General features: G+C 45.1%; 1 protein-coding gene across 1 annotated transcript; it reads right to left on the reverse strand.

The window, feature by feature from the left end:
- Nucleotides 1–15,034: 15,034 nt before the first annotated feature.
- LOC124654767 (heat stress transcription factor B-1-like) lies at nt 15,035–20,328 on the reverse strand. Its single transcript, XM_047193756.1, has 2 exons — nt 19,790–20,328; nt 15,035–16,068 (listed from the first exon to the last, which is right to left on the reverse strand). Exons 1-2 carry the CDS (start codon nt 20,057–20,059, stop codon nt 15,424–15,426), a joined length of 915 nt encoding a protein of 304 aa, XP_047049712.1. The 5' UTR covers nt 20,060–20,328; the 3' UTR covers nt 15,035–15,423.
- Nucleotides 20,329–24,767: the final 4,439 nt, after the last annotated feature.

Consider the following 24,767-nt stretch of genomic DNA (forward strand, 5'->3'; position numbering starts at 1 on the left):
TTTTTCTTTTATATAAACACCTTCCAAAAAATTAAGAAAAGCACCAAAAGTAACGGAAGCAAGTCTATGCATGCAAAATGTGAAAACTTACTAAATATGAACAAAAAGAGCCAATATCAACTAGTGCACAGTCGATTTAATGACCACAATGATCCATATGGAAAATAAATTTCTTTAATTGATTCCAATTGTAGACCACTCGTTACATCCGCTCTGTGTTGTTATTGAGTTGATGAAGCATATTGAACTAATTGGTACGGAGTACATGTGAAAATAACCTTCAATCAAACCATAGATTTAATTTTATTAAACAAATAATGTATCATTTTATCTTTTTATTTCCCTCCTCAACATTTGCATATGGCAAGCAACATTTCCATTAGGAGCTATTTTTAACACACATTTCCATTAGGAGCTATGTGGGAAACAGAGAAAAGTTGTGAGTGGCTGACATATGTTAATAGCAAGTCAAATGCGGGAGTAGCGATAGTTTGTGTTTATATTTTAGTGTTACCATGCAGTAGAGGTACATGCCGAAAATTCATTTTTTGCTCCGGTGCAACAAAAAAAAAACAAATTTTAAAATGTTAAAAATTCTGAAAACAAATATAGGTGTACATTTGAACATTATATGTCTGCACATAAAATCTCCCGAAAAAATGACATTATTTATAACTTGTGTAAAAAAGATGATTTTCCGTGCTCCAAATAGCTTCTCACGAGATTTGTGTGTGTGTGTTTCTTACAAGCCGATAAATAATACATTTTTTCGCACAAATTTTTGTATGTGAACATAGCATGTCTAGGTGTACATCCAAGATCTTTTTTTCAGATTTTTTTTTGACGTTTTGAAATGCATTTAGAATGCATTTTTAATAATAGGTGCATTTGGACCTATAAGCAAAAAACACCATGTCCCATGCATGCTAACTACTATGTGTTATTTTATGACTAATTTGGTGGATTGGGAAATTTCTTTTTCTCAAACATTTTTTAAACAATTTGATTAAATTTGCTTGAAATCATTTAACATAAAAAATATTTCAGTATCCAAATCCTAAAGAATGTGCCACTAACATGAAATATATACATGATTATTAGGACCAATTACTCATTGCTAATCTTTAGGGATTCATTTAATTGGTCAGACTGTATGATGAGGCTGTACAATTAACTTCGTGTACTTATGTCACTATCGGTTAATAGCATGTTAACTCGACTATGATCGAAGGTGTGGAAAGCAAATTTGGGCAACTCTTTGACGACATACAATGGGATTTTTTTGATTCAAGGATTTTCATAACACGTGCATATGAAAATGAGGCCTGCTCCAGTACAACCTCCTCTTTCTCAAACACAAACTCATCAAGAGCTGAGATCGTTTCGTACTCCTTCATATGCTTAATTATGAAATGTTACAAAACGATTTCAGTCTTTGATGTGTTTTAGTTTGAGGGAGGAGGTTGTCTTGGAAGTATGCGCATGGAAAATTGTAAAAGAAATAGACTTCATAGTACGGATTTCAATTTTTTTTCCAAAAACTAGGCATGGGGGCACAGGGTGGCATATATAGGGATGCAAGAGGTTACCATTAGTGTACTCTCTATCATCTTTATATCAGAAAATAACGAGTTTTTCAAAGTGATGATGTTAATGAAAATATTAGTTATTTTTTCAAAGGGTTCCTAATTCACCGTGAATTAGCTTAGTTTTTATTCTACTTCTAAACTATTGGATTGCACACAATGAGATTTTTGTAGTTGCAAACAAGGTTTCAGCCGAGATAAAGGTTATCACGGCCGTTGAATAGCCTTATGAGTTGTAACATGAATTACAACTAGCCTGGATTGTTCAACTCCTGCAAAAAGGGTAAAAACTGTTCCTTTTTTTATCTCATGAGCTATGCAAATTCCTATTCGTCGTAATGCCTTTTCCCTCTATATATGAACCTTAGGCATATCATCGTCCCTGAAACATGTGAAACGCGTAGGGTTTTTTTTCTCGGCCAAAATTTTCGAGATTTCGGCGAAAACCGGTTTTACCGGGTACCTCCGAGAAAAAGGAATACCGAACAAAATTATCCGGTATTTAAATAATTTGAACAAATTAAAAGATTTAAATAAATTTTGAACAAAATAGTGAGTTGGTTTGACGAATCTCGGCCGGTATTTCCGAAGTCGCCGAAATATCGGAATACCGGTACCAACCGATATTGTTTTGCAGGTGGGAGACTGTTGGATCGAGTGACGAGGTCGAATACAGCCCATTCCCTATTCCCCGGCATGGACTGCTCGCCAAATTGCGGAAAGATAACAGTGTGGGTGTGGATAACAAGGAGTGCAAGTCCGATGATAATTGCGATGGCGAAGTAAATAGTGTGATTATTCAGTAACCTAGACTGTTAGACCCTAGGGAACTCTTTTTGGTTGCCATTCTTCTCTAGTAAAGTCAGTGGAGAAGAAATAACATTTTTCTTCTTCATTTTTAGGATGATGCTGGTGATAAAATGTACCATAGAGTTTAATAGTCAATGATGTACTCTCATTGATAGTTGTACACACATAAAATGAGAAGTATTTCTTAGAGAAGATTGGGTAATGGGACTTAAGCTTTATTCACTTTCTCATTTTTTTTGTTTGATAAAGGGAATATATTAATATCGCGGAGATACCTCTCCACCAACAAGATGTCCAAAGACATCAAAGATGCAAACAACCAAGAAAAAATAAAAATAGTAAGAGAAATGGAAAATAAAGACCCTGTCGTGGTGTTGAAACACTCGCAACAGTAACACTCTTACCACCACCTAAGACAACACCTAGACTACAAAAGAGATTCTCCAAAAGCAATGCCTCGAAGAAGGAAATAATGCATAAGTATGGTCGTCGCCCAATCGAAGATCTTAGGCAGTGTTTGGTTGCACGGAATTGGGGCTCGGAATTGGAATTGAGGTCTAAAAAGGCCAATTCGGCTGTTTGGTTGCGCTTGGAATTGGGCCGTGGAATTCGGAGGCCAATTCCGAGGTCCAGCCCCGCTAGTGTAATTTTCTGCCCCGCCAATTCAGAGGTCCAGACCTCTGAATTGGCTCGGAATTGGCTCGGGCCACCCGCCGCCACCCGCCACCGCCCGCCGCCGCCTACCGCCGTCGCCCACCACCACCCACCACCGCTCGCCGCCTCCCGCCGCCGTTGGGCCACCCGCCGCCGCCCGCCGCTGCTGGGCCACCCGCCACCGCCCGCCGCCCGCTGCCACCCGCCGCCGCCACCCACCATCGCTCGCCGCCCGCCACCACCCACCACCGCTCGCCGCCGCCCGCAGCCGCGGGCCACCCGCTGCCGCCACGCCACCCACCGCCACCCGCCGTCGCCTGCCGCCACCGCCCGCCGCCACCCGCCGCTGGGCCACCCGCCGCCGCCCGGGTGTTTTGATATGTTATTATGTGAAAAATAAATATCATTCTAATATATATGTGTATATTTCATTCATATTACAAATGTTTATATTGTTCAAAGTTAAAAAACATTCAATTCCACACAATGTGCATCCAAACAGGTTTTAGAATTCCATTGGTCTTTTGATTCTGCAAACGAATACCATGCGCATCCAAACAGGTTTTATGGTATTCCATTGAAAACGTTGATTTGGTTTTCCATTGCCAATTGAATTCAGAGTTGAATTCTGTGCAACCAAACACTGCCTTAGGTTTTCAACATGGAGAAAGTTTGATTTCACAAAACAATAACTTCAACAAAGCCACTTCCATGTACAACAAAAGAAGTCTTGACATTGGACTTTCACCCTGAAAATTGCGGCTCGGTACTAGATGAGCAACACAAAAAATGCAGTACACCTGTAATGCCACCCCTCCTGTCAAGGCCGCTGCAAGTTACCACACACCCGACATGCATGCAAGAAGAACCAGTACAAGAAGTCTTCATCACAACCAATACACCTCTCCGCCATTGCAAAGCTCCGATCGCAGCCACCGTGACTTTCTCCTCCTCTATCAATATCATGGAAATCTATATTAGACATGTCTCATGGCACCAAAAAGAAAGCAAAGCTTCGTGCCACACCCTCATGAAGACACACTAGCTGAAGATAAGGGCATACACGACCGGATTAATTCCGATCTAGATTTCAAGTGGCGTCGTCATGCGCCTAACTGCGGAAATCTCTGAGAGGAAGAATGAAACTTGTTGGCGTCTAGATCAAGGAGGCTAACATGAAGAATAGCAGGGCCAAAGCAACTTAATTCTTCAATGCGGACAAGCAGGCCCCACGCCTCCATCCCACCCAATGGGTCCGGCCGCCCCAATTTCCCCTGCTAGCACCCTAGGAGGAAGGAATCAGCAGAGGACACAAGACAACCCGTGAAGCCCGTAGTCTGTGCCAAGGGGCCACCAAGATCACGAGCATGCTGACAATTCTATCACCACCCCATTGCCGATGGAGAAGACGCGCACTCGCACCGCATCCGCTGAACCACGTCGTCGCGCCTCGCCGAGCGTCGTATCCCCGCCAGCCTTCACATCATGTGTCGCCAACAGCCAAACGAGGAGGGGTAGGAGCCCCGCTGCCACCGATGTCGGTAGAGCTTCACCCGGTGACGCGCTCCGGCGTCAGTGAGGATTGGTTGGGGAAGGGGAGGGCCTGGAGGGAGGCGGCGGGAGGAGGATTCCCGGCGGTTCGCGGGACCCTAATTTTTTCTTTTATATAAACACCTTCCAAAAAATTAAGAAAAGCACCAAAAGTAACGGAAGCAAGTCTATGCATGCAAAATGTGAAAACTTACTAAATATGAACAAAAAGAGCCAATATCAACTAGTGCACAGTCGATTAAATGACCACAATGATCCATATGGAAAATAAATTTCTTTAATTGATTCCAATTGTAGACCACTCGTTACATCCGCTCTGTGTTGTTATTGAGTTGATGAAGCATATTGAACTAATTGGTACGGAGTACATGTGAAAATAACCTTCAATCAAACCATAGATTTAATTTTATTAAACAAATAATGTATCATTTTATCTTTTTATTTCCCTCCTCAACATTTGCATATGGCAAGCAACATTTCCATTAGGAGCTATTTTTTAACACACATTTCCATTAGGAGCTATGTGGGAAACAGAGAAAAGTTGTGAGTGGCTGACATATGTTAATAGCAAGTCAAATGCGGGAGTAGCGATAGTTTGTGTTTATATTTTAGTGTTACCATGCAGTAGAGGTACATGCCGAAAATTCATTTTTTGCTCCGGTGCAACAAAAAAAAACAAATTTTAAAATGTTAAAAATTCTGAAAACAAATATAGGTGTACATTTGAACATTATATGTCTGCACACAAAATCTCCCGAAAAAATGACATTATTTATAACTTGTGTAAAAAAGATGATTTTCCGTGCTCCAAATAGCTTCTCACGAGATTTGTGTGTGTGTGTTTCTTACAAGCCGATAAATAATACATTTTTTCGCACAAATTTTTGTATGTGAACATAGCATGTCTAGGTGTACATCCAAGATCTTTTTTTCAGATTTTTTTTTGACGTTTTGAAATGCATTTAGAATGCATTTTTAATAATAGGTGCATTTGGACCTATAAGCAAAAAACACCATGTCCCATGCATGCTAACTACTATGTGTTATTTTATGACTAATTTGGTGGATTGGGAAATTTCTTTTTCTCAAACATTTTTTAAACAATTTGATTAAATTTGCTTGAAATCATTTAACATAAAAAATATTTCAGTATCCAAATCCTAAAGAATGTGCCACTAACATGAAATATATACATGATTATTAGGACCAATTACTCATTGCTAATCTTTAGGGATTCATTTAATTGGTCAGACTGTATGATGAGGCTGTACAATTAACTTCGTGTACTTATGTCACTATCGGTTAATAGCATGTTAACTCGACTATGATCGAAGGTGTGGAAAGCAAATTTGGGCAACTCTTTGACGACATACAATGGGATTTTTTTGATTCAAGGATTTTCATAACACGTGCATATGAAAATGAGGCCTGCTCCAGTACAACCTCCTCTTTCTCAAACACAAACTCATCAAGAGCTGAGATCGTTTCGTACTCCTTCATATGCTTAATTATGAAAGGTTACAAAACGATTTCAGTCTTTGATGTGTTTTAGTTTGAGGGGAGGAGGTTGTCTTGGAGTATGCGCATGGAAAATTGTAAAAGAAATAGACTTCATAGTACGGATTTCAATTTTTTTTCCAAAAACTAGGCATGGGGGCACAGGGTGGCATATATAGGGATGCAAGAGGTTACCATTAGTGTACTCTCTATCATCTTTATATCAGAAAATAACGAGTTTTTCAAAGTGATGATGTTAATGAAAATATTAGTTATTTTTTCAAAGGGTTCCTAATTCACTGTGAATTAGCTTAGTTTTTATTCTACTTCTAAACTATTGGATTGCACACAATGAGATTTTTGTAGTTGCAAACAAGGTTTCAGCCGAGATAAAGGTTATCACGGCCGTTGAATAGCCTTATGAGTTGTAACATGAATTACAACTAGCCTGGATTGTTCAACTCCTGCAAAAAGGGTAAAAACTGTTCCTTTTTTTATCTCATGAGCTATGCAAATTCCTATTCGTCGTAATGCCTTTTCCCTCTATATATGAACCTTAGGCATATCATCGTCCCTGAAACATGTGAAACGCGTAGGGTTTTTTTCTCGACCGGAATTTTCGAGATTTGGCTGAAAACCGGTTTTACCGGGTACCTCGAGAAAAGGAATACCGAACAAAATTATCCGGTATTTAAATAATTTGAACAAATTAAAAGATTTAAATAAATTTTGAACAAAATAGTGAGTTGGTTTGACGAATCTCGGCCGGTATTTGGCCGGTATTTCCGAAGTCGCCGAAATATCGGAATACCGGTACCAACCGATATTGTTTTTGCCAGCATTCCCGCGGCCAATGCAGCATGCCAGCTGCGCGTGCGCGCGCACACACACAAACAGAATGAACAACAAATGATGCAGTGCCGAATAAAAACACTCCTATCAACTTGTCGTGCTTGCGACAAGCACAGGCCGATCGAGGCGGACGCACGGTATCTACGGCGGCACAAGGCTAGCTGAATGCCGGTTTCAACCTCTCCGGCGTCCTTCGATCTCCTACGACGACGATGACTCTACTGCGGGTACAGTAGACTACCAGTATCAGTGTACTGCTGTTCCTCCCACTCCCTGTGCACGGACGCCACGTACTGTACGACTGTACCTGCTATGTCCCTCCGGCCAGACAAAACTCGGCGCGAGCGGCGGCGTCGCGGCGGGTTGCTGCTGTTCGGACGCACACGTCGCCGCCGTGGAGCTGTGTTGCGTTGGCGTCCTTCCATGTCCCGCTTCCTCCCTGTCACCAGTCGACAAGCCGTTGGAGTCCAGCTCACGCGTGACAGTACAAGGTACGCAGGTACGTCCGTCGCCGACGAGGGCACACGTCGGACGCACACGTCGAGCGGTGGTTCGCCTTCCGTTTTCGGCCACGTTGCCGTCCCTACGTACGCATGTCGCGCTGGCCGGCAAGATCGGCCGTAGCAGCGGAGCGGCATGATGGGTCTGCTTGGGCCCTCGTCGGTCTGCATCATGCCAAGGAGCGAGCGAGCGCGCCGACCGCGACACGCCGGGCGGGGAGGACGATATTTAGTTTCACGTGCCCATGCGCGCGTGCTGTGGTGACTGGTGAGGGCGGTGCGTGGCGCGGATGGAATCCGATCTCGTTGGGGAACCGATCGAGGAGAAGAAGAGACACCACTGGGCTCCAAAGCCTCCAACGCCAGCTATGGCGCAGACAAGACGTGACTCGTGTAGTGCTCGATCGCCCAGGTGCCCAACGATTGTTCGTCGCCATCGGACTGTCTTGCAGCCCATTGGCTAGCTGAATGCTGTGTGTGATTCAGATGCTGATCGTCGACCAGAAATTCAGATGCCATGTACGTCCACGCAGGACACAGCCTAAGAGTCACGAGAATTTTAGCACGGCTGTTACTCAGTGCATGAACTGGTCGTCTCGTAGCGGCACGGATCTTCAAAAGAACTTTTTTAATGTAGCATTGTGCTACAAGGGTTACATGCAAGTGTCTCGGACATTCAGTACTCTTAGCGGGTTACAGCAAGTAGTCCTTTTTTAGTATGTACTCTTAGTTTTCAGTTAAAGATCGTGTGCATTGATTTATTTCTAGCCAGCGGAAATTTAGTACTCGCACATTTCAGAATTTCTACACCATTTGAAGCTTTAAAATGAACTTTCTCTGTCTAGCGAGAAATAGCAACCTCCCAAATTATATGTGTACAAAGACATACTATATAATGCACGAGTTAATGGGGGTCAAATGCGCATAAATCTGATCTAAAGTAGGGTCTTACGATTTCGTGAATTACTTTTAAATACTACCTGGGAGGTTTATAGACGGACCACCAAGCAGTTCAACAGAAGAATTTTAGGTGTGTACAACAAAGAGCGAGCGCTTGCAGTTGAATTTAAGGTCTCACGTGTAAGTAGGTATCAACACCTCCCAACCATCCGGGCTAAGCCTCAGTTCACATGAATTATTTTCAGAGAGAGGCTGAGCATAGATAGGCTGCAACCCATATAGCCTACAATTTTCATCATGGTGACAGCTTGGGGATCATTTTAGGGATAAAGTTTAATCCTACATTGATGGTTGAAAAGGACTTGGAGTGGTTTATAAGGGATGCTGATGTTGTCCTTCCAAGTGAATGAGAAGAGAAAGCAGTCATCGCGCACTCCTCCTCTGTCGCCCGCCACGCATCGCATTGCGTGACTCGAGATCGAGTTTGAAACGATTTATGTGGAAACCTATATTTTTGCTTGGGGCACCAGCTGAGTTGGATATGTGTCAGCGTGTGTTGTGCATGATCGTGGTGTGTCGATTACATGTCAACCATGCGTGTGCGTGTGCATGCTCACCGCGTCTCCGTAGCTTTCTACGCGTGGTGGTTCGGCCGTCGCTCCCGTCCCAGGGCAATACATGAGAGATAGAACAAAGTGAGAGTTGGTCTCTCCCCTTCGGTCTCTCTCACGCTTGTGTCAAGTTTTTTTTTCTGCACCGTCCTATAGTCTTCTCCATCCCGGTTACTGCAAAACCCCCTCCGTCGAGATCCTACGCCTTGAGGCGGGCGACAAGATTTTTGGTGATCGTCTCGATACCACTACTCGTTGCGGTTTGAGTTCTTCCTCACCGATTCGTCTACTTGCTCGACAGATCCGGCTACTCTGACTACACCATGGGTGACATCAACAACGACCATGCTGATGCTGGTGCTAGAGCGAACTTCTAGGTCGCGATTTATGTTCCTCTCTTACCTTGTATTATTACTTGTTTCATGTTCGATCTGATGCATGTGCTTAGTATGATATGTATGGTTAACTATGCTAGTGCGCATATGTGATGTTGTTTTCGGTAATTAATCTCACTCGAAAATTGCCTAATAATCTTATAATACAAATACCTTATATGCTTAGTCAATTTTCACAGCTGGTTTTGATGTTGCACTCAAACGGAGCTCGTTTACGGGTTCTCATTTTAAGAGATGGCAGACTAAGGCCCTATTATGGCTCAATTCTATGGGCAAGCATAGAGTCGTGGGATGTACTCCCAGAAGTCCGCTTACTCCTAATGACGATAACGTTCGGGTACGTGTGCATGCTCGTCGCCTGTCCCTGGCTTCTTGCATGTGGCGGTTCGGTCGGCTCTCCTATCTCAGGGTCATACATGAGAGAAAGAACAGATCGAGAGCGGGTCTCTCCTTGCGGTCTCTCTCTCGCGTCAATTTTCTTTTGATGCGTCGTCCTCTAGTCTTCTCCATGCTGGTGACTGCGTGCACAATCGTCCGGGAGAGAAGGCCTCCAAAACTTCATTCGTCGAGATCCTGCAACGGGAGGCGTGCGATAAGGTTTTTGGAGAGCTTCTTGGCGCCACCGATCGCTGCGGTCTGATTTCTTCCTCACCGATTCGTCTACTTACTCGATAGATCCGGGTACTCTGACGCCATGAGCGACATCAACAACGTCCATGGTGACGCTGCTGCTAGAGCGACCATCCCGGTCGTGATGTACGTGTGACAAGGGATTAACTTGTCAATACCTACAGATTGTAGACTTGGGTTTTCATAGAAAGTAGAGGGCAAGTGGATCTCGAAGGTTCAGCCGAAAAAGGTGCTCGACTATGAAAAACTAGGGTTTGTGCTGACAATGATTTGATTCTTTCTTTCTCCCTCGGCCCCCCTTTATATAGGAGGTGGAGCCGAGGCTTTCGTATCGTATAAGTTACAAAGTCCGGGAGACTATTTGAGTCCTTCCCGTATTGATACACGACTCTTTATCCCTAATATATCTCTATTTTCATATCGATGCTTATTCGGCTTCCGGGCTTCACAAACTTCGGGTCATGGGCCTTCAGCCATCCTCGGGTACCTTATTCGGCAGGCCCATTCGGGATGCCTATGTCAGTAGCCCCCGAGATTTTGCTTGAATTGTAGAGTCGAGTAAAATCTCGATTGTAGAATTAATCCATAAATTCTTCAGATTTCTATAACATTTTGCTCGAGGTATTTATATCTTGCACAGGGATAATGGTAGATGGGGCTGGTTCATCTGATGGATCAGGTACCAGTTAACTGCTATTGTGGGAAACCCGCAAAAACCTACATTAAGGTCAAGTCCCTCGACTCGACATTAAGATACTGGCGTAATTCGACATGCGCCGCTTAATATCTTACCATGAGCCGAATTCCATAAATTTTATCGAGTACCTAACGCGTCCGCTAGGATTTTTCTTTGGGTCTGTTGACACGGATAAAGTAGTAGAGCACATTCGGGTGCGATATCACGCACACATGACGGATACCGGGGACTTACCTTCGTAAAATATTACGGCATTCAGAGATTTTACCGCGGCGGATGCGCTCTGAGAATATAATGTCGAGTGCCTTTGTCGGCTGCTGGAATGGTATATTTATTCGAGTCATATGATGACATAATATCTTGACCTCCCGATGGGAGTACATAACGAGTTATGTATAACTCGAAAATGTACGATGATACTTCTTTCTCATATTTCATCGGGTGCGCGACCAGCCCTCCCGATGGGAGTAGCCCCCGAGGTTACAGCCGAGTGCTTGTACTTGGTTGTAGGCTCAACTTCTATTGTCTTCTCTCTATTTTTTACCTCTCTCTCTTCTTTTTTCCTTTTTTTTTCTCAACTTGCTACTCCCTTTTTTTTATTTCATCGGGTGTGCGACAAACCCTCCCGATGGGAGTAGCCCCCGAGGTTACAACCAAGTGTTTGCACTTGGTTCTAGTCTCAGCTTTTGCTATTTTGGCCAACTCTGTATTTTTACTTTTCACCTTATTCTCTAATAATCAGAAGTATATACAATGATTCTGATAAGAGTAGCCCCCAAGCATATGGGCAGATGCTTGCATTTTATCATAGGCTCCCGAAGTTTCTCTGGTAGAAGACTCGAAGATTTGCTGTCGCCATCTTTTAATGAAAATACCCGAAGATTTCTCAACTGACATCGCTGCTGACGATAGCCACGATACCTATCTTGGAAAGTCGTGACTCCTGTCAACTCACTGTGTTGTGGGTCCAAAGTTCCGCGCCATCGACACGTTGCGCAAGTGGGGGACACACGTCCACCGTAATCCGGCATGCGCACAGTAGCTCCCGTCCAGTAATTTCAAGCTGATAAGACCATTGTACCCTTGTGGACACGCGTAAGGCTAAAAGTACCTCTCTTTTTTCATCCAACGGCGCGACAGATCAGCTTCTCACTATATAATCACCGCATCGTCCTCATTCATCCCCTTCACCGCGTCACACATCTGTTTTCTCTCTCTTACTCCGCCATTGCCATCCCTTAAGCTCCTTGCGCTCCTGCTTCCCTTCATCCTGCTCTTCCACCAAAGCTCTCCTCCATGGCTCCTCCTCGACGAAGCTGCTAAAGAACAAGGCTCCAGGCACTGATGTGCCCACGGGGAAGGACCGGGTTACAGGTTGGGAGCGGTCCAAGATTTCCACTCAGGACCAGAAGACTCTGAAGAAACTGGGCCTGTTGAAGAAGCAAGAATCGCTAAAGTTCTCCGGCGATGAAAGCTTCCCTCATCCTCCAATCGGATTCCGGGTAACATTCATCGACTTCCTTGTTCGCGGCCTCTCCACTCCTATCCACGAATTTCTTCGTGGTTTCCTTTTTATTTACGGGATTCAGCTGCACCAGCTGACCCCGAATTCTCTCCTCCATATTTCTATTTTCATCACTCTCTGCGAGTGTTTCCTCGGCATCCATCCTCATTGGGGCCTGTAGAAACACATTTTCTATCTCCGGCACAACAACTCTAGGAACGTTATCTACAATGTAGGTGGAGTTTGTATCTGCGTCCGTCCCGACGTTGATTACTCTGACGTTAAATTCCCTGACTCCGTCCAAGGCTAGCGCAAGAAATAGCTATACATCCAAGACGAGTCCTCCTCTCCCCAAGAGTATGGCATTGCGCCTTTCGATGATGCCGAAGAAATTCAAAGGCGTCGCTCCTGGGACATGGAAGCCACTGCCGAGGAAAAAGAAGCCACTGAAGCTCTGATGACCCGGATCCATCAGCTCCAAAACACCGACGGAGAAGAACTTTCCGGTGTACAAATAATCGCCTATTTCCTTAGGATTCGAGTGCAGCCACTGCAGGATCGCAAAAACCATCTTTGGATGTACTCAGGAGCAAACGATGTCGACCGCTTGTCCAAAGATCTTTCTGTGAAGGACTTGGAGAGGCTCATCCTCTCTTATTTTGCACTGCTACTTGTTTCATGTTCAGATCTAATACATGTGCTTAGTGTGTTGTGTATGATTAAGTATGTTAGTGTACCTATAATATTGTTTTCGGTAATTAAACTCACTCAAAAATTACCTAATAATCTAACAATCTATCCACCGAAATTGTTCCAAAACTCAAACCCCCTAGCCAAAACCTTATTTCCCTAACTCCCCACAAAAGATGTGTCCTAAGCTCCACGCACTGCTTGCAGATGATTCGCCTGGATTGTACACTTGATATTGCAGGATTAAACACTCACAATTATACCTATAATGTTGCCTATTCCTACATGAAGCTCATGTTTCGAAATAAAGAGGTTATTGGTCCCCTCCTGGTCCATCGAATCCTATCTCCACTGTCCAACGTGAAACGGTTAAATATAACTAATCAGAAAAACTTTCTAAAAGGGCCTATCAAAACCATATAATATGGATGGTGGTGCTAACACATGTACAAGGATTACAAATATACAATTAAATTTTAATAAACATGATACATGTTGCCTAGGCGAATACACTATCTACTTCAGAGTTGACATTAACATTACGATATATTCCCTTCATAGCATGAACTCGTGGATGGAGGTCACTAGGTTGGACATGCCCAGTTTGGGACACGATTAGATGTTTGTCATTTCTTATCTCGACAGCAATGTATATGACATGCAATTGACTTCAGGTCTTCATATGTTCTTGAGATGTGAGTCGATTTGTTTAGGTTCTATCAAACACTACTCCGTAACTACGTACTAGTTATATGACGGTTGAACCATCTTAAGCAAATTCAATGAAACAACAACTAGTACCGTATAGAAGGGGCCATAAACTAGAGAGTCTTGACCAATTTGAAAGATCATTTGGTGTAGTTGAAATAACAGAATTGGAACTTGTTTGGTCAAGTAAGGGAAACTCAATCAAATTCATAACTGTCTCAATTGAATCTTTTCCTTCTTTTTTTGTCCAAATATTCCACCCATCGATCGTTGTGTTCTCTACTCTTTAGTCACTTCTTGTCTCAATCATCAAGAGGGATCAAGAACGATGACAGAAAAATAACAATACGGAGTATGAGAAATTCTAGGAAATATAGAAGAGGCCCTAGTGGTGAAATGCATGGTGCATCAGAAGAATCCACAATGTGAAATAGATAGGGAAGAGAGGCAAGCCAAAGGAGGGCTCCATGGGTTGGGCCGGACAAAGTTGGGTCTAATTTGCGCGGTCCTTATAATAAAGAAAATGAATTGCTAGATTGGGTTAAGTAAATAGCAAGTATTTTTTTGCGGGTATTTTGACAATTAAGGGGCAACAGTTTTAATGTCACTCGGGCCCAGCCCACCTGCTCCTATGGGCTATTCTTCCGCTTTTAATTATGATGGACACTGATCCCTCAAAAAATAAATATGATGGACACTGAAAAGGTATATTTGTTAAACTTTGGATGCAATAGTGTACAAATACATTTAAATTTTTAACAAATCTAAGATATCTATACTCCTATATAGTGTGCGAGTTTTGAATTGAACTTGGAGCATCAATCCTAACCGTTGGAGTGGTAAATCGAATGGCTGACTGCAGCCGGATTCGTCATGAACAGTGTTGCTACATCACAGCTGGCAGCTGCCTCCACACTACTCTAGAACAATCGTGCCACCCTTCTGTTAAACCAAAGCTCATCAATGTGTGCTGCCCCGTGGGCCATGTTGCTGAATGAGCGAAAATATGTGTTGAGCTCAAGAGATGGCATGCGGGAGAGAATTAGAATGAAAGTATACCCTCAAAAACAATTAGAGAATGTACAGTAGGAGTAGACAACTAAATATGTGGGTCCCACTGATAAAAAAATTATTGTATTTTTTCTGAGTTTGTCGAAGTGTGAACAATGAATATGTACATAAATTCTGCAGTGTGCATTAAAAAGTACTCCCTCGGTTTCTAAAAAAGATTCGCAACTTTCTCTACATACATACTGATGAATTTATAGTTAAAACATATCTATATACCTTCGTATCTAGACAAAGTTAAACCTTTGTATGAACGAAGAGAGTACTGCTTTGACTTGCGTCTACCGTGGTCTGTGTTTTTTTCCTTTTACTAAAATTAGTCAGCGATTTTAAGACGTGCATTGCACGTGTCTACATACTAGTTTATTTATAAACGGAGGGAGTAGCAGCAAGTCTTTTAATAGACAATGGGTAACCAGGTCACTATATACTTCACGATAAAAAAAAACATATGTATATCTCAACAAGGGTGTAATTTCACACCTCGTCAAATTTAGTACTGCTAGCATTAGTTCTTCACACCTTTTATGTGGTGGAGACAGCTGCGCGGCTCTGATCAGCATGAACACCATCTTGCAACCTTCCTACATTCTTCATGTTCCAGCCTTCCTACTTCTCCAGCATACCTCAATTAATTTTAACAAGCTTACCTTCAGAATTTAGTGTCCTTACTCTGCTTTTCTGAATTTTCCCTAAGCACAACGTTGATGGGACCATTCTGGTCATCAACGGAGCCAATGCTGCCCCTGCGCAGCGCGGCGCGGTGCGCATCAGTTCTTGCCGCCGCACCGTGCCGGACCCGAGGATGGCACGCCGACCCACGGCTCACCCATCCTCATCATCTTTATCGACCGCTCGCTGGCCACTGCCTCGTCGCACCGCGCCCTCTTCCTCGTGGTCGTCTCCTTCAGGAGCACGCCGAACAGCTTTACTTTCTTTTCCTCAGGGATGTGCTCTTGTTCCGCCTCGTGGGCGTGGTCCCGCTCGCCGCCGGCAGCGCCTTGCATGTCCTCGTCCATCAGCAGACGCAGGTCAAGCTGCCGGACGTCCAGGAAGCGCGACAGGAAGCCCAGGAGCTCCTCGCAATGCCGCCGCGCCATAGCCAGCTCCGATGCCAGCGTGTGGTTGTCTTGCCTGAGCTGCTCGTTCTCGCTGGTGAGGTCCAGACGCGGCGGCGAGGACGCCGACGAAGAGCTGTGGTCGTTGCCGGCGCCGGACGTGCTGGCCGACGCGGGAGGCAGAGGGGGCAGTGGCGGAGGGAACCCAAGTTTTACGCCACTGCCTGAGGATTTGGACGACTGAGGAGTCGTCGTCGTGGCCTTCCGGCGGCGGATGCCGGTAAGGAGGCTCTGGTCACCTCGACGGAAATTCTCATTTGCGAACTCCCACCGGTCCGGCACCACCTTCCGAAAACCCTGCACCAATAGTTTCCACCGCTCGTCAGTATCTAAACGAACTAGCACATGCAGCGATCAAGACAAGAGGCTGCAGAGCGTGTACATTTAGTTAGACGAGCATGAAACTATTATACATCAACAAATATTTTACTATTTCATACTATCATACTATCAACCATGTTCAACGAAATGTTCACAAAATTCCTCAGATTTCAGTCTTTTCGCGCTCATAGACAGCTATCTCCGCAACAGTTTAGGTGTCACATCTACTCTTTTTAGTGGGAAGTAGACATCATATCCCACCTGGATTATCATTACTAGCCCATCAGTTCTTAATGTTTGCTCCACTTGTTGCTACAAGATTAGTGGGGTATCTTCGGTGCATATATTGTACTCATGGCATAATCATACGGAAGTCTTATAGTCAATGGGTTAATTACGACTGCAGACTACATACAACACAACATTTTATGACAGGAAGCTCTAAGGTAGAACACCAATGGCCTATCTGGATCACAAAATTCTTTTTAATGTGATGCAAAATTTGAGATGGTTGACCACACACCACGTGTCTCCAAATTACGTAGGATTTCTAAAGAAAATAGAAAAAAGAGTGACATGGAAATAATGAACACCCTGCTGATGAGGATATTCTCATCACTTTTATACTTCCACGGATCCTTTTTCAGGTCAGATGTTTTTTATTGGCCAACATGGGAAATGCCATAGACCCATGGTTATTAAATTTTGCAGGTAATAAAACCATGCGAATTGCCAAAACTGTCTGTATATATTCATCTAATGTGCAAAAAACATGCAAAGTTACTTGATTAGACAGAGAGAGTGAAATAAAAATTGAGTCATACATTGGAACTATAAAAGTATTTGCTGAAATCAAACTCACTTTTGTGTTTACCCAAGCATGAGAGAAAATGTGTATGCAATTGGATTCATTTACAATCATATAAATCAAAGCACCATATATGTTATTTTCTTCTGGTGTTGATTTCAATCTTTGAATTGTTTTTTCATAAAGAACTTATTTGTTACAAAGAGAGACGGGGGATTTAAACATGAAGTGTCCAAGTTAGTAGTACTCTTCTTCCTTTTAACTTTAGAACATTACTACGTTATGCATGAGAGAAGTTTGCTGTTTGACTGCATATTTCCTAGAATTTCATCTATTTTGTAATTGTTAGTCAAATGTAACCCTATTTTCCTCGCAAAAAAAGTCAACCCATTTTGATGCCTTTGCTAAACTATGTATATTTATTTCATGTTCTTGCGACTTCATAAAGCATGTGTTTGCTGACCATTGACAATGAGATTCTTGTTGCTTGTATTATATTGGCTTGATGCGAACGTTTGAGTTTAGAAGGAAGCTAAAAGAACGAAAAGTAAACGTTTAAACTATAATCACTCCAAAGGCAAAGGTGAAACAACTATACATAGTTAGTATATGTGTGTTCTAACTAGAACCATTCAAGAATTGAGTTGGGCTAAGCTTTTACTGCATGTTCATCTCTATAGCAGTTGGAGGGACCAAAATGCGAACATGAAAAAATAGAAGCATATTGGGTCCTCAGACCCACCCTTTTATCTGATTAGAACGGTGAGAGCCCGCGGGATTATTACTCTTTTAACTCAACTTTAACCATTCCATAACCTAGAATTTAGTTACCTATTTTGATTTATAAAAATAACAAATAGGAAATCTTTTATCTTATTGTAAGAATCATCCAAATTATTACAATGCAATGATCACATAAGTTGTCACCATGGATTTTATGTTGAAGAAACAGATGTGCCGAAGAAAACTTATACCCCATGAAGAAAAAAAGACGAACGTTTGATTTTAGCACCGGAGAGAACGAGTTGCTAGCCATTTATTTTCTTTTTTTTATCAGCGGTGGATGTCAACTGTCAAACTGAATATCGAAAATCGTGGTTTTCTAGGCACTAATAGTGTGTCAAATTTATGACCATCACGCACCCAAACTTTGCTTTCATGGAGCTGTTGGCTTCCATCTCTTACGTAGTGCTTCGTGTGCTCTTATTTTGCAAGCGAACGAACCACTTGGAGTATATATATTAGTGAGCGCCACGCGTCAGATAGCTGGCCATATATATATTGTCAAAAGGGAAAATGAGAGGAAGACGGCGTGAAACACCGCAGTATGTAGTTGGTGATCGGAACTCTTTCTTCAACGTTTTTCACCATCTCGTGCCTCTTTTCCTGTTAACTTTTCCTCTATCGATCTTTATGGTCGATCGGGGTGGGAAACCGAAATGGTTTAATATATTGAGTTACGAATGACACACAGGTGCGCGCACGCAAACGTAGCTAATCTGTTGTCTGCCTTGTCAATGGTCAGCACACACATGCTTTATAAAGTCGCATGGCACGACATGGCACGTCACGACAAGAGAAACGCTTTGCTCGTTTTCTACGTTTTTGGTCGACCAACAAAATGCTTTTTGAGCGTCATATCTTATTCCACACTTTTTCTACTCTGCCCTGGTCGCTAATCCTAATCACTCCTCCGTCGTCTCCGTTCAACAAACAGGCTCGAGATGTTTCACCTATATTCACTTTGTCCACACACACCTCTTGTCCAAAGTCAGCAAATGTGGTATCCTTTTGATAAATCTGATCACTTACAAAAACTAATGCCTCATCTGACCCTTAGGCGAAACCACATCGGAGCCCGATCTCTGGTTCAGTGCAACCGACAATGGAATCGAAGTTGTGCACGTCTACGGCAAGTATTGTGTTCGGCTCCAATGTTGGCGCCAACCTTGCTTCGGCGCCACACGCACTGGCGCCAACCGCCGACTTGCGTCGTTAACGAAAATAATTGGTGCCGATCTAAACAACTTTGGCCCCATGCTCGTTGGCACCCATCCCGAGGGTAGATTTCAAAACATTTTCGCTCACGGTCAGGTGAGTCATTAATATTAATTTTGCCTAGGGTTCAAATTTGTGAAAAAACAAAAAAATGCAAATATGTGCATGGGATGTCTTGTGCATGCACATGTTTCCTCTGTCGATGTGACCTATTTTCATGCTTTGAGATTCGCTGCATGTTTTCCGTATTCTAAACCATAAGGTATAGGAGAAAAAACGATGAAATCGTGGATGGGAGAAAGACATTTTAAAAATGTGCACAATCGACTTAGATTTATTACATCTTAGACGGCCGATGTCATCCTAATATTTGTGACACTGAACATTTTTTTCCGTCATGAAGATAAAATTATTGTACATGGTGAACAATTTTTACATCATGAGCAAAAAAATTGTACTATGTGAACATATTTTACGCCATGAAAAAAAAAGTGTACTGCATGAACGCCCGCCATGTACAGTGGAACAGCTAAGAAGTCAAGTAAGATTTATTAAATCTTAGACGACTTGGAATTAGCAATTCCGATTTTAGAAGTTCAAACGCGCTTTTAAGCAAGGACGCCCGCCATGTACAGTGGAACAGCTAAGAAGTCAAGTTAGATTTGTTAAATCTCAGACAACATGGGGAATTAGCAATTCCGATTTTTAGAAGTTCAAACGCGGTTTTAAGCAAGGACGCCCGCCATGTACAGTGGCACATGTGCGCTAGGTAAGCTGCAAGTAGATTCCACAGGACGATCAAGACACCAAAATAGATCCGAGGAACATCCTTCCGTGCCTTGGCACCACGATTAATTAAGCTGGTATAGGGAGTGTTGGAGCATAACGTACGTAGGTGTTGAGCTGCCGGACGAAGGAGGAGAAGTTGCAGTGCTTGAAGTGGAGCGGGAGCAGGTCGCGGGCGAGCTCCACGGGCTTCCACACCACGAACGACCGCCCCTGCTCGCCCCACGAGATCACCTCGTCCGTGCCCCGCTCCTCCACCATCTGGTGCGTCTTCGTCAGGAACGGCGCCGGCCCGCCGCCGCCGCCGCCTCCAAAGCCCCTGGTCACTCCACCGCCACCCTTCTGCGGCTGCTGCGCCATAGTCGCCCCGGCCATCGTCGATCGCCTACTTGACTACCTAGCTACTGATCACTCGGTGACTATCTATATGTATGTATATGGCTGTGGTATGAATATGATGAAGAAAGAAACAAAGCTAGTAGGTGGAGGAGGCGGCGGCGGCGGAGAAGAGGAGGAGCGCGGTGAGGAACTCCCAGCCCCAGACGTAGAACCCGGTGACGACCGCCCTCCGGCCAGGGCCTCCCATGTAACCGGCACGGTGGTGGGCGGCAGCTAGCTGGGCTTGTTATCGTGCGACGGCACTCCTCTCTTCTACCTCCTCTAGCCTCGAAGGTCTCTCCGGCCGCGGGGGATATATAGCATAGGATGGAGCTAGCGGGCGGAGGAGCTATCCCGGAGAGTCTCCTGGCTTGGGTCGTCACGCCGTCGCGAGCGGCCGTTGCTTTCGGTGATGGCTCTGGTTTGGATCGGGTCAGTGGCTCTGTGCTAGCCGTTCCGGTCCAAATAAGAAGCTTCCTATCTCCTTCTCCCACTCCCTAGAGTCCTCGGCGATGCGTGCTCCGCCGAGCTCCCTGGACAGCTCCCACCGTGGGCCGGAGCGAGGCTCGGCGTCGGCTGGGCGAGTGGCGAGTGCTCGAGCATGGTCTACGGTGGGACTTGTGTATGGAGGACGCGTACGTGCCACCTCACCCGACGACGAATCGGGTGTCCTTCCGTCAACGCGCATCGCCTGGGCCTTCGAGAGGTTTCGGGACCGGAATTTCTTCGTCCTTCCGTAACCCCATATTTTCCATCTTCCGCTTTTGCCTGGCGGAACCCCAAGAAAGGTGCGTGGAAAAGGAAAAGCGACGCGCGGGAACGAACCAAGCGGGATTTCTCCAGCTCCGTTCCGTGGCGGCTTTGTCTGTGCTTGGCGTCTTCCAGGGCATGCCGCTTTTGTGTCGACGATGGGCTCCGATGTCCGATCGGGCGCCATCCCTACTACCGTCCAATCTAATCTACTAACCGCCTCATGAAAATTGCATTAACTTTGTCTAAATTTGGTACTAGTGTTCAGATATATCTAAATTCTAATTTTTGATAAAGTTAAGACATGTTTCATGGAAGGGTGGTACAGTAGGCATCCGGTTGTTGCAGCACAGCCTCCATTGATATATTAACTACTTAATGTTTGTGACATCCTCTTGCACTGCTTAGGTGGTCCATAATTGTTTCTAGAGCATAGCGTACAGAATTTCGTCGCTAATGACCGGCAGTCTAAACATTATTATTGCATAATGATGCACCTCACACAAAACCATTGACTTGCCCGTGCACTGAACTTTGATTCAACATTTATCTAATATCATGGCCAACACCACACATGGTCATTAAGATGATGTTTCCGTAAATGGCATCACAATCATTCGCTCAAATTTAAAAGACATGTACGATGCAGGTGATATTTTATAGTGTAGCCCACCTCGTTCACCCTGCCACTGCCGGAGGAGGCCTTTTGTGGATGGTTGCGAGGGATGCCCCTATTTTTTCCCGCATGAGTAAATCGTGCCCAAGACCGCGGTTCTGGGGGATGCAAACCTACCCCATGGTTAACCCCTTCTTCTTCTTCGGCCTCACATCCAAGATCTCCTTCTTCACGAGGATCACCGTTGTTTGCTCCACGTCGTTGTCGAGCAACTCCTCCAAATTGGAGTCATCGTCGGAGGACGAATCCTCCAACAAAAATAGCGCGCATGGGTCCATCTGCAAGCGCAACAACGGCGAGGAATCAGGAGCTCGGCGGCGGCGAATCAACAACTAGGAGGAGTTGGGAAAATTCATACCGGGCGATGGCGTGGCGTCTGCGGTGGCGGCGAATCCGTCCGATTCGTTGGGGATGCAGGCGCGCCGGCAGGCGGAACGGACGCGGCGAGGTGGCACGAGTGTTCTTGCCGGGCATAATCGGAGGGGACGACCCGCATAGACCGGGATCTGCGTCGGCGCGTGGCGGCAGCGTGAGGTGGGGGAAGGGGGAAAGAGGAGGAGCTGAATGTTCCCTCACGCTAACGCGGAGAAAGAGATGTGGTTCGCGCTTGCACAACCTCGCCAGCCCGGGAACTTGGGGTTTCTGCGGCGTGAAACTGGATGGCCTAGAATTTTTTTTTTGTATGGGGTCCGATGCGGTGTCTGAACTGACACTTTTTCCGCCAAAAACCGGAAAACGACGGTTATTATGTGGATGGGGGTCCGATGCGGGGTCTGCTAGAGATGCTATTAACATGGTATCAAAGAAAAGGTCTTGAGCTTGAGACCTGGTTTCACAATTTATTCTATAAATTGTTGTTATCCTCCTCTATTTACACATGTTAACTTTTCTCCGTGTCACACGTGAGGGGATGTTAAACTGTATAAGTGAGTTGCCTAACTCCTTCCACCAGATCGGTCTCTTAAAATAATTGATCAAATGCATAAAGCTTAACATGGCACAAATCTACAGGCGCCAGATCATGACTGTGGTACACATAGCCATGCGCTATAATTTGCCTGCTCCGTTTTCACCACCAGGTGAGACGCGTTGTGTCGTTCATCGTCGATTGTAATATCTAATGGGTGCGCCCCTTGTTCACCTTGGGTCTGCATGGGCTCTTTGGATGCCACTATATCCAAGGTGTGTGTAGGGGATGATGGCATTCATGTTTTCAAGATTCAAAGGTGTTCTCGCATCGATTTAGGAGAAGCACACATGTCGAACGATTGGCGTTTTAAAGCATTGGCGAGTACGGTTGACGACACTGGCGGACTTCATTTGGCGGTCTCATTTCACGGGGTGAAAGCTCTCGGTCCGACCTTGTGGTTTTGTCTAGACATGTCGGCTTCCTAGTTGTTCCCTTGCTGAAGGCATTGTTTAGGGAGTCGACCTTCTCGAGGGTGAAAGCATAGGTTCTGAACTTGTTGGTTAGATCGAACGGTGTGTCTTCTTGAAGGTGTCGTTTATGGATAACATTTTGGAGTTTAGGTGATGTCACCTCTACTCTTGCTTTTGCGAGTCTCTGATTACTTTGGGCTGAGATATTGTGTTATTTTTTTCTATTTTTCTTCTTCTTTTGTTTTTTCGGCTATGTGCTTTCTTGATGTCTTTAAAAATTATGTCTTTGGAGAGGCCACGTGCAATTGTATCTTCTTGTTATTAACATATACCTCATTTGTAAAAAAAAACTCAAGCCTGGTACGGACAACACACGTTTGTTCTACTAGTGGGAACACGTTCTGAATAAAGTAAAGCTTCACGGCGACATCTATCCTAGAGCACATCTGGGCAGTACAAGTCTTGTTACACCAACCCCTCGCAGAGAGTTCCAATCGACATCGCTCTTTAGACCAGGAACTAAGAAGAAGATTCCATAGAACCAACCAGTATCTACATTTCTCTACCCCAAAGTCACATCTCCCATTTGGAATGGAATTGATCTGCTGTCCCGAGGGACGACTGGACCGTCTGTCTGACTGAATGCACCGGCCGGCCGGCTAGCTGCAGTGCATCGTACTCAACATCACGCACCAAGAAGCACACGCACGGATCGGCAGCGTAGTGCTCCTTGTTTTTCTTCACGGGGGTTGGTTGTTGGTTGGTTGCTTGTCCAACTCGGCGATCGCGAGTAATTAAACGCCTCACCAACTGAAACAAAAGCGGTGCGGAGAAGAAAGAGAAAGCGAGGCCAGGGGGAAGGGGAAGGTGGAGTCGTGCGTGGAGAGGTTCTTTCTTGCTGACTGACGATGCAGCGGACTTTTGGGGTGCCAAATCCGTAAAACTTCTCGGTTCAGTTACACACGCGCGTACACGTACTATGATGGGTTAAAGCTGTGTGTTGTACGTGTTGTGGCTTCAGGAAAGGGTCAAAGCTTAGAGCGCGTCCCCCAAACCGTCCCCTAAACCGCGCCGGATTGAGCGTTTAGGGGACGTGTTTCGTTCGTGCCGTGTTTGGGGGACGTCGCTCCCCAGTCGCGGCCCCCAAACCAAATTTCGCAAATTTTAAACTTAAGCGAGATTCATCCAAACTTGCCATATATTACATAGATTCGAACGAAATTTGACTAAATTTAAACTAAACCTAATCTAGAACCACTTGCGGCGGCCGGAGGCGTCGTAGTACTGCTGGAAGTTGTACATGTCGTCGGTGACGACCTCCTGCTTGACGCGCTCGTCGACGGGTTCGTCGACGGGCTCGTCCTTCACCAAGCCGCTTGGTCCCGCCTCGCCGTCGTCGGAGAGGTCCACCAGCGGCTTGCCGGAGTCGCGGATGGACATGGCGATCGCCGCATCGAGGTCGCCCCTCCAGGCGCCCTTGTCGTTCATGGACGCCAAGAACGCCGCCCGCGGACCTGGGCAGTCCTCGGGGTCGTCGCTGCTGGCGATGAGCCGCTGCTGCCGCTCGTACTCCGTCAGCAGCGCCGCCTGCGACGCTTCCTCCGGCTCCTCCTTCACCTCCGGCTTCGTGATGAGGAGGGCGCCACCGCGCCTCCCTTGCTGCCGACCTTGCTAGCATACCCAAATCCCTTTGGGGGACGCGCCGGACAAAAATGGGCTTTGGGGGACGCGGCTGGAACGCATTTTTTGTCCGGCGCGCCCCAAATCCCTTTGGGGGACGCGGCTGGAGATGCTCTTAGCCCGGTCCATTGAATTTGCTGATTTCATCCTAGTACCCGGACTAGACGGAGATGCTGGAAGAAGGTTCTGCATGCTTTATTTTGTCTGACCACTTAGAGC

The sequence above is a fragment of the Lolium rigidum genome, chromosome 5, assembly GCF_022539505.1.
Source record: "Lolium rigidum isolate FL_2022 chromosome 5, APGP_CSIRO_Lrig_0.1, whole genome shotgun sequence".
Taxonomy (NCBI): domain Eukaryota; kingdom Viridiplantae; phylum Streptophyta; class Magnoliopsida; order Poales; family Poaceae; genus Lolium; species Lolium rigidum.